Source organism: Carica papaya, chromosome 2, assembly GCF_054855325.1.
Source record: "Carica papaya isolate Zhongbai chromosome 2, ASM5485532v1, whole genome shotgun sequence".
NCBI classification, from domain to species: Eukaryota; Viridiplantae; Streptophyta; class Magnoliopsida; order Brassicales; family Caricaceae; genus Carica; species Carica papaya.
Window position 1 is genome coordinate 7,857,387 of NC_142310.1, and position 18,613 is coordinate 7,875,999.

At 39.2% G+C, this 18,613-nt stretch overlaps 1 protein-coding gene across 1 annotated transcript; it reads right to left on the bottom strand.

The window, feature by feature from the left end:
* Nucleotides 1-11,880: 11,880 nt before the first annotated feature.
* RAD23C (Rad23 UV excision repair protein family) lies at nucleotides 11,881-18,338 on the bottom strand. The gene is made up of 12 exons (XM_088213099.1): nucleotides 18,103-18,338; nucleotides 16,231-16,392; nucleotides 15,822-15,875; nucleotides 14,709-14,779; nucleotides 14,445-14,609; nucleotides 14,065-14,242; nucleotides 13,427-13,567; nucleotides 13,223-13,303; nucleotides 12,931-12,978; nucleotides 12,746-12,855; nucleotides 12,580-12,658; nucleotides 11,881-12,249 (listed from the first exon to the last, which is right to left on the bottom strand). Exons 1-12 carry the CDS (start codon nucleotides 18,166-18,168, stop codon nucleotides 12,133-12,135), a joined length of 1,272 nt encoding a protein of 423 aa, XP_088069225.1. The 5' UTR covers nucleotides 18,169-18,338; the 3' UTR covers nucleotides 11,881-12,132.
* Between the last annotated feature and the right edge of the window lie 275 nt (nucleotides 18,339-18,613).

Genomic DNA, 18,613 nt, shown 5'->3' on the forward strand with positions numbered 1-18,613 from the left:
GTACCAGTAGTGCGTTTCAGTTCCCCAGGAAAAATTCAGGGAAAATTAGGGACAGCCTGTAGGCGCACTGTGGAGCCGTGTTCGGACCCCGAAACGAGTAAGGACCCCTCACCCTATTTCCTATCACGGTATTAAAGTTCAATAAATGATAAAACGGTGTTTCATAAATTAGTAGATGTGTGAAATTGTTTAAGGTCGCTAATGGAGCCCGAGTCTGGTGTATTTGTCGGTCAGTTGTTGTTTGTTCTATTTTACAGTTTTAAATGCAGTATGATGTCTGATGTTCTCATTTCATAGTTTCGTGTGCATAAATCACTGTTTTATTGATTATGGGTTGAATGACTAAGAACCCGATGTTGTATGTTGGCTTGTTTGGCATGAATTACTGGTTGCTTGTTTGTGTGTGATTTGATGATGCTGACTGAGGAAAAGGGGAATGAAAAGTTATGTAAATTGATAATTGTATAATGTAGTCAGCCTGACTAGATATCCTAGGAGATGGTGGACGGACCGGGTCCGTAGGGAACCCTACCGGGATTGTGGTCTCTCATACCGGACGGGGTATGGAGACCTTATGTGTTTTGGCGCCCATACCGGACGGGGTATGGGGACGACCCGTTTCACCCTTATACTGGACGGGGTATTGAGGTTTATAGCTTTTGGCGCCCATACCGGACGGGATATGGGGACGGCCCTGGAATCTGATTACAAGTGTTAAAGGTTCACGGGTAGCGGGACCCCTATGGATCCCCATGGATACTAGTAGGCTGGTAAATAAGGAAAAATATGTTGTGTAATGATTGAGATGCAAAAGGCATGATAAGTATTATGTTATACAGTTTCTATGATTTCGTGATGATGATAATGTTATTGCTTTCGTATATTGTTTTATGAATTTCACCGAGATAAGTGGATAGTAAAGGTTTTTATGTTAATAAACGAGTTTGTTGTAAACTATGCTCCATTGGTCCTTTTGTGTTTTCTACCCACCTTTACCTCCGTGACGGTGAGATAGTGTGATGTCTTTACTGGGCTGGTGTAGCTCATTCCTTATTTAATCATTTCAGATCAGGAAGACATTGTTCCCGAGCCCGTTCCGCAGGAAGACGGCGAAGGGGACGCCTGAAGACTCCGTAGTCATATTTATAGTTTTTATTTTCGAGTTTTTCTTTTAGTTAGTTTGTTCTTTTATACTTTGAGCACGTTTTTGGTTTTAGTGTAAGGGATGTTAAATCAAATTTTTATTACGCTTCCGCATTTGACCTTTTTAATATACATATTTCATGTTAAAATTTCTAGGGCCGTTACAGTTGGTATCAAAGCCGCATTTCCTCGGACCCATCCCTTACACAATAGTGCCTTAGAGAAATACTCACCGATAGATCGTTACTCAACCATTCCTTGTGAATGCAGGTACACGGAAATGAGGAGAGGAAGGCCCCCACTAAACCGAGCGGCCCAAGATAATTCGCTTCAAGAGGATTTAGACAGACTATTTGAGATGGTGGAAGCTCTCGTAGCTGCCCAGCAAAGGCGAGAGGAGAGAAGGGAGTTACCCGGACCTCCTCCGCTATCGCAGGTTGAGCCCCCGCTACAGCAGGCTGATCCCGAGCTACCCCGGCAGGAGCCTGTTCCTCCACAGTACCACCCGGCACCACAGCCGCAGTACGACCAGGTACCACAGCCATGGTACCACCAGGCACCGCCACAGCACATTCCAGTATCCCCACCACATCAGCAGGTGCCACCACAGGGCCCCCCCGTTCACCCTCAGCCAGCCCCAGTCCCTCTACCTCGGGACCCCGCTCATTCCTTTATCGACCCCGGCTTCATAGAGAGGTACAGAAGACTGAACCCTTCTACTTTTGCAGGGGGATCCTCTTTTGAAGAGGCCCAATATTGGCTGGCAGAGACTGAGAGAGCTTTCGAGACCTTGGGAGTAGTTCATGAGCAGAGAGCTGCCATTGCCTCCTATATGCTGGTAGGGGAAGCAGTACGCTGGTGGGAGCTCAAGCGGACCACCCTGCCTACACCAGCTACTTGGGAGCAGTTCTTAGCGGCCTTCCACGCGGAGTATCTCCCTAAACACATCCAACACCTGAAGGAAATGGAGTTTGCTCAATTGTTCCAGGGAAACATGACAGTGTGGGAGTATGCCCGTAAGTTTCTGGAGCTGGGCCGATATGCCCCGGAGACATTGATGGATGAGGGCCGAAAGGCCAGGAAATTCCAGTGGGGTCTCCGCCCGAAAATCAGACAGCACTTACTGGTAATGGAGCTTGAGACATATTCAGCAGTCCTAGCAAATGCGCAGATCATAGAAAGGAGCTTCGACACCCACCCTCAGCTAGCGGGGAGTTCCCGACCCTCAGCACTGCTCCGCAGGCCAGCACCTACCACGACTGTCCAACTCAGTAAGAGGCCCAGACCCGCCATCCAGGCCCCTCCTCAGGCTACGGGGGCAGCACATGGGAAGATCTGCCAGCATTGCGGGAGGGATCACGGGGACCGACCCTGCTACCGTCTCAGCAACACCTGTCGCATATGCGGCAGTGCCCAGCACTATGCAAGAGAATGCCCGAGGAACCAGAATCAAAGAAGGCCTCCAATCCAGGGCAGAGTTTACAACCTTACCCAGAAGGATGCCGACACAGACCCGAACGTGGTACATGGTATGCATACTATCTCTGGCCACATTGCTCATGTTTTGTTTGACACTAGTGCATCACATTCTTTTGTTTCACATGTTCTTGCTTCTAAAATTTGTGTACCACCTGATAGACTTGATTCATTATTGCTTGTATCTACCGCTGGTGGGGAGACATTGCTAGGAGAGGTTATCTACAGGGCATGTGCCGTGGAGATAGCAGATAAGAAATTGAGGGTGGACCTGATAGGGTTAGACACGAGGGATTTTGATGTAATCCTATGAATGGATTGGCTAGCGGCGTATCACGCCACCATAGACTGCTTTAACAAAAAGATTGTATTTAATCCTCCCAACGAGGAGCCATTTACAAGTTAATAAAATCATTCAGTACTGATTTCCCCTGATAGCAAGTTTTCTTAATTCCCAGTGCCTTAATCTTGTATTTTCTCTAACTAGGTAAACCCAAGAAAAAAGTTTGTATCCAAGAGATTCCAGTAGTCCGAGACTTTCCAGACGTATTTCCAGATGAACTGCCCGGTCTACCAGTGGACAGAGAGGTCGAGTTCACCATAGACTTACAGCCAGGTACCCAGCCCATCTCGGTTGCTCCTTACCGAATGAGCCGCATCGAGATGGAAGAACTAAGGAAACAGATCACTGAGTTACAAGACAGTGGCTTCATTAGACACAGCGTTTCCCATTGGGGTGCCGGGGTTACTTTTGTAAGGAAGGGAGATGGAACGTTGAGACTGTGCATTGATTACAGAGGGATAAACAAGGTAACAATTAAGAACAAATATCCTCTTCCCCGGATTGATAACCTTTTCGATCAATTGCAGGGTGCACGAGCCTTTTCTAAAATAGATCTACGATCAGGTTACCATCAGGTAAAGGTAAGAACAGAAGACATCCCCAATACGGCATTCCGAACCAGGTACGGACACTATGAGTTCCTGGTCATGCCGTTTGAGCTAACCAACGCCCCGACCATCTTTATGGATCTAATGAATAGGATCTTCAGAGAGTTCTTGGATCAATTTGTCATCGTGTTCATCAATGATATTTTAGTCTACTCAAAAAGTAGAGAAGAACATGCTCATCATCTTGCCCAAGTCCTACAGGTCCTCAGGGAAAAGAAGTTGTATGCAAAGTTGAGCAAGTATGGGTTCTGGCTCGAGCAAACCGCCTTTCTGGGACATGTTATATCGAAGGAAGGGGTATCAGTGAACCTCGAAAAGGTTGAAGCGGTACTTGGTTGGGAAAGGCTGACAACAGTTAAGGAAATTCGCAGCTTCCTAGGGATGGCAGGTTATTACCGCCGGTTTGTCGAAGGGTTCTCTAGTCTAGTAGCTCCTCTAACCCGACTCACAAAGAAGAATGCAAAGTTTGAATGGAATGAGGACTGCGAATGGAGTTTTTAAGAATTGAAGAAGCGACTGACTACTGCACCCGTGCTGGCTCTACCGAGTGAATCAGAAGGGTATACAGTTTATAGTGATGCCTCCTATCTGGGCCTGGGTTGTGTCCTGATGCAGCATGGAAAGGTTATAGCATATGGGTCTAGACAGCTAAAGAATCATGAGAAGAACTATCCTACCCATGACTTGGAGCTTGCCGCAATCATACACGCCTTGAAAACCTGGCGCCATTATTTGTATGGAGAGACCTTTCAGATCTATACCGATCATAAGAGTTTGAAGCACATCTTCACTCAATAGGATCTCAACATGCATCATAGAAGGTGGATGGAACTCCTCAAGGACTATGATTGTGATATCCTATACCATCCAGGTAAGGGCAACGTGGTAGCCGATGCCCTCAGCAGGAAAAGTGCAGGCACCCTAGCCCATTTGATGGTTTCAAAATGCAGGTCAATTGGGGCCACGCAGCAGGTTCGACTGCGAGATCTGAAGAGGGCCACATGTTTGGGCCACCTAGCAGTTAAACTCGAGTTAATCCAAAGAATAAAGGAAGCCTAGTCAGTCGACCCCGCCCTAGTAACCCGCAAGAAGGATGCAGAACAGGGAGTGAGTTCAGAATTTCAGATCTCTGCCAACGGATTGATTCGTTTCAAGGACAGAGTGTGTGTCCCAGATGACAGTGAGTTAAAAAGAGACATCATGACGGAGTCCCATAGTTCAAGGTTTGCCATGCATCCAGGAAGTACAAAAATGTACCAAACTATGCGACCTCAGTTCTGGTGGAATGGGATGAAGAGAGATATAACTGACTTTGTATCTAAGTGCCTGGTATGTCAGCAGGTCAAAACAGAACATCAACGCCCAGGTGGGTTACTTCAGCCTTTACCGATTCCAGAGTGGAAGTGGGAACATATCACCATGGACTTCGTATCGGGACTACCCAAGGCACGATCAGGACATGATGCTATATGGGTAATTGTTGACCGACTCACTAATTCTTCCAACTTCCTGGCCATCAGAATAACTGATTCTTTGGACAAGTTGGCAAGAATGTATATCCGGGAGATTGTCAGATTGCATGGAGTCCCAATGACAGTGGTATCTGACAGGGACCCCAGATTCATTTCTCGGTTTTGGAATAGTTTCCAGCAAGCCATGGGAACAAAGCTGTCCCTCAACACTGCTTTCCATCCTCAGACTGATGGACAATCAGAAAGAACAATTCGTACACTGGAAGATATGCTCCGAGCTTGTGCCCTTGACTCTGGGGGCCATTGGGACGACCATTTACCTCTAATAGAGTTTGCCCACAACAACAGCTATCAAGCGAGCATTGGCATGGCTCCGTATGAGGCGTTATATGGACGCCAATGCAGATCACCGATTTGTTGGGAGGAAGTGGGCGACAGAAGATTGTTCGGTCCAGAGTTGGTAGAGGAGACCACTTCGAAGATAGCTAAAATCAGAAAGAACATTCAAACAGCCCAGAGTAGACAGAAGAGTTATGCAGACACCCGGAGGAGGGATCTAACGTTTGAAAAAGGCGACCGAGTGTTTCTTAAGGTCACTCCTTTAAAGGGAATTAGTAGGTTCGGCAGGAGGGGAAAATTAAACCCTCGATATATTGGACCTTTTGAAATCTTAGACAAGATTGGTACCACTGCTTACAGACTAGCACTGCCTTCCGAGCTCTCCCGAGTTCACAACATGTTTCACGTATCTATGCTACATAAGTACAACCCGAACCCTTCTCATGTCTTGGCTCATGAACCGCTTCCACTCCAAGAGGACTTGTCTTATGAAGAAGTACCGGTCGGTATCACGGACCGAGAGAGCAGAATACTCCGCAACTGAAAAATATCATTTGTAAAGGTCGTGTGGCAGAACCACACGCCCAGGGAGGCTACTTGGGAACTGGAATCAGAATTTAGAGCCCAGTATCCCCATCTGTTCGAATCAAGAGTAAGAGGCAAATTTGGGGGACCAAATTTCTTTAAGGGGGGAGAGTTGTAACGCCCAAATAATTTCAGCATTTTTATTATTATTTTTATTAATTTTATTTATTTAGTTTAATTTATAATTAAAAAAAAATGCCACGTCAGCTGCCACGTCAGCGGCCCAGTCAGCAGCCTTGGCCAACCAGGACCTGCCGCGTGGCAAGACCATGTCGACCAGGGAACGGGCCACGTGCGCGCGATCGGACGGGCCAGATGCATCCCCGCGCGCACGGATGACCCAGATCAAGCGTGCGCACGGACGGCCCAGATGCAATCGCACGGACGGCTGTGATCAAAAGGCAAAAGGGTATAAATAGAACCCCCACACCTGACCACAAAAACCCTAGCCGCCTGCCCTCGCCGGAGAAGACGAACCAGACGCCGGAGGAGCCGGCCGCCGCCACCCGCCGCCGCACCGGGGAGTTTTCCGACCGTCGATCGCGGTAAATTTCATACCCCCGACTCATTTTTCCACGCTGAGTTCCCCTGTGGCCAAATCGGAGCCAAAATCCCGGCCAAACGGCCGGAAAACACAGCCGAAACCCAGCGGCGTCGCCGCGCCCCTCCTCGGTTTTTGCCTCCGATGAGGCCTTTCCCGGCCTCCGTTTGATGCAATTTTTATATCACCGTGATCACCATTTTTTTCTCTACAGGTTGATCGGAGCCGAATCACGAAAACACAAACCTCGCCGGAGAGTCACCGCACCCGAGAGCACCATCGCCAGTAAGCTTCGGTTTTTCGTAATTTTTTGGTCCCCCGAGGGCCCTAGGGTTGTTTTATCACAGGGACCGATGCAAGTGTGGCTGAATTCGGCCGGAGCACGGCCGTGCCGGAATTGCGATATTGGCCGAAAGGGGCCTGGGTCTAATTTGGGATTTTTTGAGACACGTGCAGGTACCAGTAGTGCATTTCAGTTCCCCAGGAAAAATTCAGAGAAAATTAGGGATAGCCTGTAGGAGCACTGTGGAGCCGTGTTCGGACCCCGAAACAAGTAATGACCCCTCACCCTATTTCCTATCACGGTATTAAAGTTCAATAAATGATAAAACGGTGTTTCATGAATCAGTAGATGTGTGAAATTGTTTAAGGTCGCTAATGGAGCCCGAGTCTGGTGTATTTGTCGGTCAGTTGTTGTTTGTTCTATTTTACAGTTTTAAATGCAGTATGATGTCTGATGTTCTCATTTCATAGTTTCGTGTGCATAAATCACTGTTTTATTGATTATGGGTTGAATGACTGAGAACCCGATGTTGTATGTTGGCTTGTTTGGCATGAATTACTGGTTGCTTGTTTGTGTGTGATTTGATGATGCTGACTGAGGAAAAGGGGAATGAAAAGTTATGTAAATTGATAATTGTATAATGTAGTCAGCCTGACTAGATATCCTGGGAGATGGTGGACGGACCGGGTCCGTAGGGAACCCTACCGGGATTGTGGTCTCTCATACCGGACGGGGTATGGAGACCTTATGTGTTTTGGCGCCCATACCGGATGGGGTATGGGGACGGCCCGTTTCACCCTCATACCGGATGGGGTATTGAGGTTTATAGTTTTGGCGCCCATACCGAACGGGGTATGGGGACGACCCTGGAATCTGATTACAAGTGTTAAAGGTTCACGGGTAGTGGGACCCCTATGGATCCCCATAGATACTAGTAGGCTGGTAAATAAGGAAAAATATGTTGTGTAATGATTGAGATGCAAAAGACATGATAAGTATTATGTTATACAGTTTCTATGATTTCGTGATGATGATAATGTTATTGTTTTCGTATATTGTTTTATGAATTTCACCGAGATAAGTGGATAGCAAAGGTTTTTATGTTAATAAATGAGTTTGTTGTAAACTATGCTCCATTGGTCCTTTTGTGTTTTCTACCCACTTTTACCTCCGTGACGGTGAGATAGTGTGATGTCTTTACTGGGCTGGTGTAACTCATTCCTTATTTAATCATTTCAGATCAGGAAGACATTGTTCCTGAGCCCGTTTCGCAGGAAGACGGCGAAGGGGACGCCTGAAGACTCCGTAGTCATATTTATAACTTTTATTTTCGAATTTTTCTTTTAGTTAGTTTGTTCTTTTATAATTTGAGCACGTTTTTGGTTTTAGTGTAAGAGATGTTAAATCAAATTTTTATTACGCTTCCGCATTTGACCTTTTTAATATACATATTTCATGTTAAAATTTCCGGGGCCGTTACATAATATCCATTCTACAGTATTACTTATGGTAATAATCCGTAAGAGAAATTTTATCTTTTTATAATTTTCACAGAAATACTCAATTTAATTTTTTTTATTAAAAATTAATGTAAAAATTATAATTTTTTTTAATGTATTAATTTAAATTCAAATACAATTTATTTTTTATTAATTTTATAAATAAATATCATGTTATTAGTGAGAATTTATTTTTTAAAAGATTTAATTAAAATTTATTTTTTAAATTATAATAAATTATTTTTAAAAAATTTAAATTCAATGTAAGTTTATTTAAAAACACTTTTAAGTTATTAAGTATAGAATGAGAAAGTCAACAAAAATTTAATTTTTTTATTCATTCAAAATTAATTGTGAATAAGACATGAATGACTTTCTATAATTTTTTACAAGATGCTTGTTAATAAAATGTTAAATTTTATCTATCACAAATGTTTTCTCGAACAAAAGATGTTTGTATTCAAAATGCCGAGTTCACCTTTCACACCTGCGTCACCCGAGTCCAAAAACTTGTATATCAAGATATCAGCTTCACCTTTTATAAGTATTATTCTGAATACAAATATTTTAGTTGTCAAACTTATCTTTTAATTCTTTTTCGTAACACTTGACTCACAATAGAGATATCTATTTATTTCTTATAATACTCACAAGAAAATAATGTGAAATTTGCATATTTTCTCTTTTAAAAAATGATATTATAATTTAAAATTTACTGATAACTCAATTAAATTTAAATTTTTTTTTGGCTCTTTTCAAAAGATTCTTCAAAAACTTCAAAGTTGTGTATAAAACAATGTGTAAGAGTTGAAAACTAAAAAAAAAATAAAATTTCTTAAAATAGTCTCTCAAAAGTTATAGATGAAGTAATATTTAAGAAACCCAAAAAATTATTTTCAAAAGATAAATATGCAAATAAAAAGCACACAAAAAAAATTTAAAAAGATTAAAGAAATTTACTAATCAATTTTATTTATTTAATCATTTTATACATTTCGATCACATATTTTTGTTGTTGGACGTGGAAGATATTTACTAATCAAATCATGAAAGACACAGAATATAATCGTAGACTTATATTAATTAATGTATATATCTTTTTAGTATTGTTACGAAGCTCAGACGGTGAATTGCAGAAGACCCACGAAATCAAGGCTCCCCTTACAAAAAACGTATGTTCAAAAAATACCGTTTCCGATAAACGTAATAAAACGACAAGGAGAAGCTGAAAAAGGTCGGCACAAGGAAGTAAGACAGACAACATTAATTAATCAATACACGTTTTGCTTTGTGTATTATGCATATACTGGGATATAAGTACTAATTTTTTTTTTTAAAAAAATAAAATATGTAAATTTTTGTTGAAAAAATTTAGAAATTTAGCTGGCTCCCCACTATGCTACTCAATATTCCAAGTTGATTGCGATGGGATGGTTTGCCTCCAAAATTTGACCTGCTCAACTTTCATGGATGTTGGGCCTGCCTGCATGTGGAGGATATGATCTGGTGCAGTTCATATTTGAGATGGTAACTCACGTAGACTCAACTCTGTTCTTAGCATATCATTATCTCATTCTTCAACTAAATTTATATCCTTTCATGGAAAAGAGGTCCCATGCCATAATAATGACACTTTGACTGAAACCACCCTTGTTGGATGTCACCTAATGAAAAGATCTTTTAGAGAACGTTTGGAATGAATTATTTTACAGTTTAAATCAAACTCAAAATATTTACAATCGAACGAGTTTAGAATTGTAGAAGAGTGAGAGAGGGTGTTGCAGGGACCCTGACAATTTCAGCAGTTTGTATGGTCAAAGTTTGTTGATTGTTTGAATACATTTTTTTTTTTATAAAAAAAGTATAAGATGTATATTAAATTAACGTCACCATGAGGTGTCATCCATATACAATATATATATATATATATATATATATACAAATCTGTTAGCGTATTAATACAAGTCATGGTCCAAAATCAAAAAACCAAAAATAACGAAACCATATATCACTAATTTAATATAACGTCTTTTCAATAATCTCAAAAATTTTATTGATCATTTTTTTTTTTAAATCACTTGAAAAAATAGTCAACATAATAAGTTTTTTTTTTTTTTATAAATTTTTAATCTTTACAAATCTATCTCTCACCCACCCTACAATAACTGTGTTATTCCCTAACGAATTATAAACCATGGTCCAAAAATTATGTCAGTAGACACTAGAGAAAGATCTGGTTGCATGACTCGGCAGCACACTCGCAAAGATAAAACCTGTTCACCATGGTCCTCCCCCCTTCTCATCAACCCGTGTGCAGTCAAAGTACATTCCTTAACCGCCTCCCAAGCGAAGGAAGTGATTCTAGGAGGGGCACTCACATTCCAAATCTGATTGAGTAGGAATCTCGTCCCTCCCTCCCTCCACAATATTTACTAACAAAGTGCATAAAATGATTTCACTATGAAAACCCTACTTTTCTTCAAGTTCCCAATAAGTTAATCACTCTTATCATTTAGTGGTCAGATGTTGGAGTAAAGCTTCATATTCTTCAACCTTCTAGTCATTGAGGTTCCTCGCCACATCATGAACCACTCTCTTTTACTGTTGCCTCCCCCATAAGCCTTCTCCACAGACATATTCTTCACTTGTGCCATGGCATGGATCTAGTCCAATCATCATGCCAAATCAGGACTCTATCTTCTCTCCCCACCTTCCATTTAACATATTCTTGCACACCCTACCTCGTTGATGACATACTCTTCTTTACGCCCACCACAGTCATTTTTTCCTCTTTTTTTTTTTTAAAAAAAAAAATTTGTTGAATATATAAAAATAATTAGAGTATTTTGCTATTAAAGAATTACTTGTCTTGCAAATTAAGTAAAAAGAAAATATAATCTTACATTGTTGTTACGAATAAATCCTTGCGTAAAATATTTTAGTTTTAAAAATCTAAAGACAGAATAATTATTAATTATGTTTAAAATTAATGTAATAAAATACTGTAACCTCACTACATTTACTTTTGGCAGTACATAATACGATATTACTATTTCAAAACAATTTACTACAAAAGCTCCGTGATCTACATCATTATAAATTATCTTTGAACCAATTCGTGTATAATGATATGATTGACTTACTATCACTAACAATCTAAATCTTTTGACTAAAAGTACTCAACCAGGACAAGAATAAATTCCAATACGAACATGAAACGATACCCGAGCAATTTAAGTAAACAACACCAAATTAAAAAGGACATACACCGTCTCATGAGATAGAGGTGTCACTCAAACAGTGTTTGCGTTAGTATTGACTCTTTTGTTGGAAATTTTGCAAATTTATTTTATTTAGAGTTTTTATTCATCAATAATTGGTTTTTTTTTAAAATATATATATATATATATATTGTTGGAATCAACATATCCTTCCGATTGGTACCTTACAATTCACTCCAAAATTTCCCTTCGACCCTGGGAAACAGAGAAAAATTCAAGACAAAGCAATAACATGCAGCTAAATGATGATTCTATATACAGCTAAAAGCTTAAAGCAATAGTAAGAAGCATACACAAAACGATGAAAACAGAGAGAAACTATGCAGCATCCAATTTTATAATGGATCTTAACAAGGACAAAAAACTAACCAAAGAAAAGTTTACATATTCTTCACATTCCTTGCCAACTCCAGACACTCCACAACATCATAAACACCAGACGCATTAAATTTAAACGATCAAAAGACCAAGAAAGAAAAAAAGAAAAAAAGAAAAAAAAAAAAAAAAAAAAAAAAAAAAAAAGGTACTCTTTTGTCCATCTTTCCACAGTTCTCTGAACAAATTAATCCTCAAATTCGTGGCTGTGATCTAAAAGGTAGTTAGCAGCCAGCTCCTCGTTCTTGTTGCATGCAAAGAACACCTCCAATACAATTTCTCGATCAAAACCCATTGCTTCAAGCTGACAAAAGGAAGAGCAATTTTCCATGGAAAACAAAAGGAACCAATTAAATTTTTTTTAAGAAAAAACAAAACTGTCAACAATCATCCAAAACATTCCCAGAAAGTCAACTAGGGTTTGATTGTGAGCTGGATTTCATTTCCCTCCATAAAATTTGAAAACTCGAGATCCTTCTTTGCCTTACTGGGAGATTTACTCCATCAAAAAACATATGTTGTTAAAATTTCCAGATTATTATGTGACCAATGAAAATAATAATGATCAGAAAACCCCACAATCTTCACAATAAACTCCAAGTTTGGATTTCATGCACAATGACATAGAACTTACGCGTCCTATTGCTTCACGTTCTTCAGGTGTGACAGTAATTGACTGTGGCATTGCTGCTGCAAGCTGTCCCAATATATTCCTATCATAGAAGAAATAATAAATGAGCATATTAAAATGCAAACTAAGTGCGAGAATTAAAAAAAAAAAATACATGATAATGACTCACCCCTCTCCACCTTCAACAGGTTCATTAATGAGACGAAGGAAGTCAGCCTGATGCTCTTGGATAAGCCTCATCAGGTTAGGGTTTTGTTTACCTAACTCTTGAAGCATTGGCTGTAGAAGAATAAAATTAATATGCAACTGGTAACAAAATATGTTCTTCAAAAGGCATTCGAAAATAGGAAAAACCTGCAATATTTGGGGATTTGCCTGCACCATGGCTCGGAAAGCTTGGAACTGAAACACAGAACCAAATGAAGTTACAACGTCAAAACAAGTGACATCAGGTGGCTGGAGAGGGAAAGAGGAAGAGAGAGAGATTGATTGATAGATAAATAGCCAGATAGATAGATATATATATAGCTAGCTAGCTAGATAGATAGATAGATATATATATAGCTAGCTAGCTAGATAGATAGATAGATAGATATATATATATATAGATAGATAGATATATATATATAGAGAGAGAGAGAGAGACCTGTGGACTATTACGAAGAAAATCAAGAGTGTTTGCACCAGCTGCACCAGCAGCAGCCCCTGAACCCATGCTTGGAACTCCCTGTTAATGCATAGTTTGAGTCAATTACACAACACTCATGTTATCCAAGCTCTCATATTACATATTACCATTTTCTGCTTCAGTCACACATAAACGATCAACTAGTTATGGAGTAAGAACTACCTGGGGGAAGAGGTCTAAAGGATTCGCATTGGGCCCACTCGAAGTAACAGGTGCTGGTTGTGCAGGCTGAGCCGGATTTGCAGCTTGCCCACTAACAGGAGCCCGAGCCACAGGTGGAGCTTCAGCTTGCTCAGGAATACCCTGATATTTGAAATTACAATCACAAAATTTTTAACTTTTTTATATGACTACCAGAGAAAAGCAGAGAAGATTAAACAAGAGAAAAAGAATATGCACCAAACTCATATACATTTATCTTAAAAGAAAAGAGGAAAGAAATCAAAATTAAATACTCGCTACCAAGCTGCTTAACAACTACCAAGAAATCGATAATATGAATATTGCTATTCAACCACTTCATAGAAAGTAGAGAACTTAAGAACGATCCAAAATCAAAATCAGCAGATAATTTCTCAAGGCATTTCAAGTGCTCTCAACTAAATATACCATTCACCAGATCAGACGTGGAACAACAAAGAAATGCAGAAGCCAAGAGGAAAAGCAAACAAGTTATCATTTACCAACAGCACAAGCTCAATGCAAAAGCCATAATATCCAAGCATGTATTGGCCATACCAACTTTTCTCGAATTGCTTGTTAACATGTTAACGATATGCAAATAAGAAGAGTGCACTCACAGAATATAAATATTCAACAGCTCTCTCTGGATTGTTGTAGGCAGCACGAAGAGCACGAACAACAGTATCTCTATCCCAGGTCCCTCCACCCATATCGAGAATTTGCTGTATTGCTCCCTCCAAATTATTCCCAGCAACTAGATTTGATGCTGCTTGGCTGTAGACATCAAATTCAGACCTGCTTCATATGAAACACCATAATTATTCCTTGATGCCAGAGGAAGCCAATAAAAGTGACATGGTTATCATGGTTTGGACCTCTCAAATACCAAACAACAAACAAGCCCATATATGAAACGCATAAATATAAAAATACACGTGTGGGCACACGTAATACAAATACATGAAGATATTAGTTGCCAGAATGTAACGCTACTCACTCAGCAGTATTAGTTGAGACTGGTGCAGCAGGAGCAGGAGCAGGAGTAGGAGCAGGAGCAGGAGCAGGAGCAGGAGCAGGAGCAGGAGCAGGAGCAGGAGCAGGAGCAGGAGCAGGAGCAGGAGCAGGAGCAGGAGCAGGAGCCGGAGCAGGAGCAAGAGCAGACCTGCTCAATCAAAATAATCCATAACAAGAATATATATTAACATTCTTTGCATATATTATGCTAGACAATGCAGAAGAAGCAAAAGAAGACAACACTCACGGTGCTGAGGTGGCCACTGGTGCAGTTGGAGCTGGTGCTAATGCAGGGGTTGGAGCACTTGCCGGGGGAGCCTACAAAAGAAAAAATATTTACTAAACGAATTTTCTACAATGTGAAAAAGGGAAATCTGAAGGCAACAAATGAAACCAAAAAGTCAAACATTACAGAAATCCAAAAATCTGAGAAGTAAAGGAAAAGAGAGCGCTACAGATTCAAACTACATAGGCCTGTATGTATTCACAGTACTTTTGGTTAACTATACAAGGCAAATATATATCAAGAATGTAATAGTTATTACATTACAAAGATTTATTACACTATTTAGTTAGTTGAATCAGGATCACTCATAATTGTCATTAATGGAGAAGTTGTAATCTTAATTCATGACTATACTAATTTTACTCTCAAGGCTATAGTCCCCTTACTTAACAATTCGAGTTTTAATTAATTGATCAAATTTTTTTTATTTTAAATATGAATATATGAAAAAATTTATAGGTATCATATGGTTTGATGTTCGAAATCTCTTTAATTAACTCAAATTTTTTTAATTTTTTAAGCTTGAACATAAAGAAAAATATATAAAATAATTTCAAAACTAAATAATTTACATAAAATTCTATATACACTTAATTTCTATATAAATGCAACACATACATTTCAAAACAAATTTAATAAATACAGCTATTGCACTCAGTTACAACCTATTACGTTTTCTTTTCAACTTTTAACACTATTGAACTAAACAGTATAATGAGTTACTAATGATTGCAACCCATAATATTATAATGTAATCACAATTCCATTGCAGCATCATTCCATTCCTGGTAGCAAGTTAATTCATTCCAACTGTATTTGATTCCGCGAACCAAACATGATATTAGATTCTTTTGAGATAATCCAAATAAATCATCTCAAAAGTGCACACAATTGGACACCATAGAAATTAACTCTAGACCTAGAATGGTGCACAATTAAACACGCAAGAGCCTAGGATCCAGTTTCCCGAATCAAACAGAGAAGTAGCAGCAACTGATCCAAAAGCATAGCGGCAGGAACTGATTGACCAGTGGCCAAAGCAATCGCTGCTTTAATGCAAATAAGAGAAATTACCTTACTTGTAGGAGCAGTTGAAGTAGTTGAACCCTCACCAGTTGAGCTCTTAGTCTGGAATTTTCAACACATAAACTAAGTTATTAGCACCTTTACTTCTTGGAACTAGACCAAAAATTTCAAGAAAAAATTTGGCTAAAATCTTGAAAGAACAACATTTTAGAAAGCAATGAATCAAAATACTCATTTCATATCATCAAATCAATTTTTTAAGCAAAATTTGACATAATGCATTCAGATTAATATTTTCTAGCTAAAGGAAACTAAACATTTATGAACAAAAGTGAAACCATTTCAAGTAAAAAAAGAATTATTATTTTTTAAATAAAACTAAAAAAAAAAAGAGTTATGGCTACAGAAAATAGAAGAAACAATTTTCTAGAACTTTAAAAATATAGCTAAAACTGACCTTGGTTAACATGACTACAATGAAACTATTTTCCGCCACCTTATTCTCATCCAGGGTTGTGTTATCTTTGAGGACCTTGCCCTGATGAATAAGCATCTGCTGTGCAGCAGGATAAACATCCGCTCCTTGTGCAGTTTGTATGTTTTTCTTCACATCAGTAACCTGGTGGAACAATCATAAGTTTTAATATCCATGAAATAAGAATTTAAAAGAAGAGTTGATAAGCATGAGCCCGCATACTTATGACGCTTTATCATGTACTTTTTTGTTTTTTTTTTACAGAAGCAAGCATATTATTAGATGGGAAAAAAAAAAAGAGATTGCAATCTCAGTGAGGATAAACTACTCTCCCAGTGATCTTAATTAATAAATACGATATTAGATTTGACGTGCAGTAAACTGCCATGTTAAAAGGGAGAAAACAAAAGAACAAACATAGTTTTTGCTTTAGGACCAGTTTAGTTTTCCGCACCATTTATTAACTAACATATAGAATATAAACACGATTAGCACGTGTGAGAGGTCTGGCGACTGGTGTTTTGTAATCAAAACAATGGCGAAACATCCTAGAATGCATGAAAGAGTACTAAATCAATAACTACTGTAATAAATTTTAATGCCTATAAAAGATCACTGTGTTAAAGGGAAAAGAAATGGAGATGAAAAAGATACTGCTTTGCCACAGGTCCAATTTAGTCTTTTCAGACAATTTATTGACTATATATACACAAGAAAATGTTGCGTAAAAGAAGGACGATGTTGTAATGGAAATAAAGGCAAAACATGGTATTTTTTTTTACAAGAAGGAAAGCACGTTACTAGCATAAAAGAGTGATATATTATATGGATTGTCAATAACTGTAGATGTGAATGTCAATAAGAGATTACTGTTTTAAAGGCATGAAAGCGATCATATAAAACAAGCACGGGTTATGCTCTAGTTGTTAGACGTTTGTTGTCTATATAAATTGCATGCACCATGTGTGAGAAGCCAGCGTTGCATAACAAAAATCCAAAGCACGGTTATACAAGAGCGTTAAAGATGAATGGGAAGTGACCGTTTGTTCGCAATCCTACACAGATATGACAAACAATATAATCTGTCTCTTTGTGCATACACGCAAGCTACATGCATGCGGAAGGACTAGTATTGTAGTTAAAATAAATGCAATATATAACAAGATCCCTCTTCTTCTCAATGCTATTTCCACACTGAAAGGAATCTGCTTTATATAATTAGCTTGCCCCTCTAAGAAGAAAACTCAAGAGGGTGACAATCTCACACATTGCTTGTACTGAAGTAAAAGCATATTTGCTGTACATCTTAAAATCAGGCACACATCAAATACGCCCATCAATCACAAAGCCCACAACATAGTCTTACCAATACCCAATTGAATAAATCCCTCATTTAATCACAACAATGCCAAATTGTAGGTACACTGCAAAAACTTCACTCCTGAAGTAAACAATTAGCGAGGTTTACGCTTCAATACCTAAATTCAAACAATCTCTCTTCATGTCCCACACAATTCAACAAGCGAACCTACCTAACACCTCTTACAGAGACAAATTAAACCTTGACGAAACCAAGAGAAACAAAAAAAAGAAAAGAAAAAGCACTCAAAACACTAAAATTTAGACAAAGAATTCACAGTAATCAATTAATTTACACTCTCATCGCATTCTCGGCAAACGTAAAACAACACAATACACAACAAAAACAGATACATAAACCCTAATCACCCAGTCCTTCAATAACAAATAGAAAAAACGCATCAACAAAACATGAAATTGAGAAATTCAAAATAAAACTACTCCAATTAAGCCATTCCAATTGAGAAAATGAAAAGGGCAGAGGAAAAAACAAACCGTGTCCTCGGGTTTAACTTCGATGTCGAAGGTGGTTCCTTTGAGAGTTTTAACGAAAATCTTCATCTTCCACTACGCGATCTCCGTCCGTACAGAGTTTGATTTCACGATATGTAGAAACGAGATTTAACCCCTCCTGTTCTCCTTTTGATATCACGATTTTTATGATACCAGAGAGTAGAGAGAGAGATAACTCGAGGCGCAAGTTAAGACCTAAAGAATATCTAGTGCTGCTACCGATGTCCAGCGAGTACTTATTATAATATTTCGGGGCTACGTTTCTGTACTTCGCGTGTCAGGATAAGATCTCACCTTATTGTAACACGTCGCTTGCTGCTAAATCGACGGCTTAAAGAGTTTTGCATCGTGTTAGTGACGAAACAGATTGTCCACGTGGCGTGCTGAAACCAGAGGTTTCCCATTTCAAAGCGGTTTCTTAGAGGAACACCTACCAGAGCACATGCTACAAACGACGGAGAGGATGGTTATCGGCGAAAACTTTTCGTTTGGG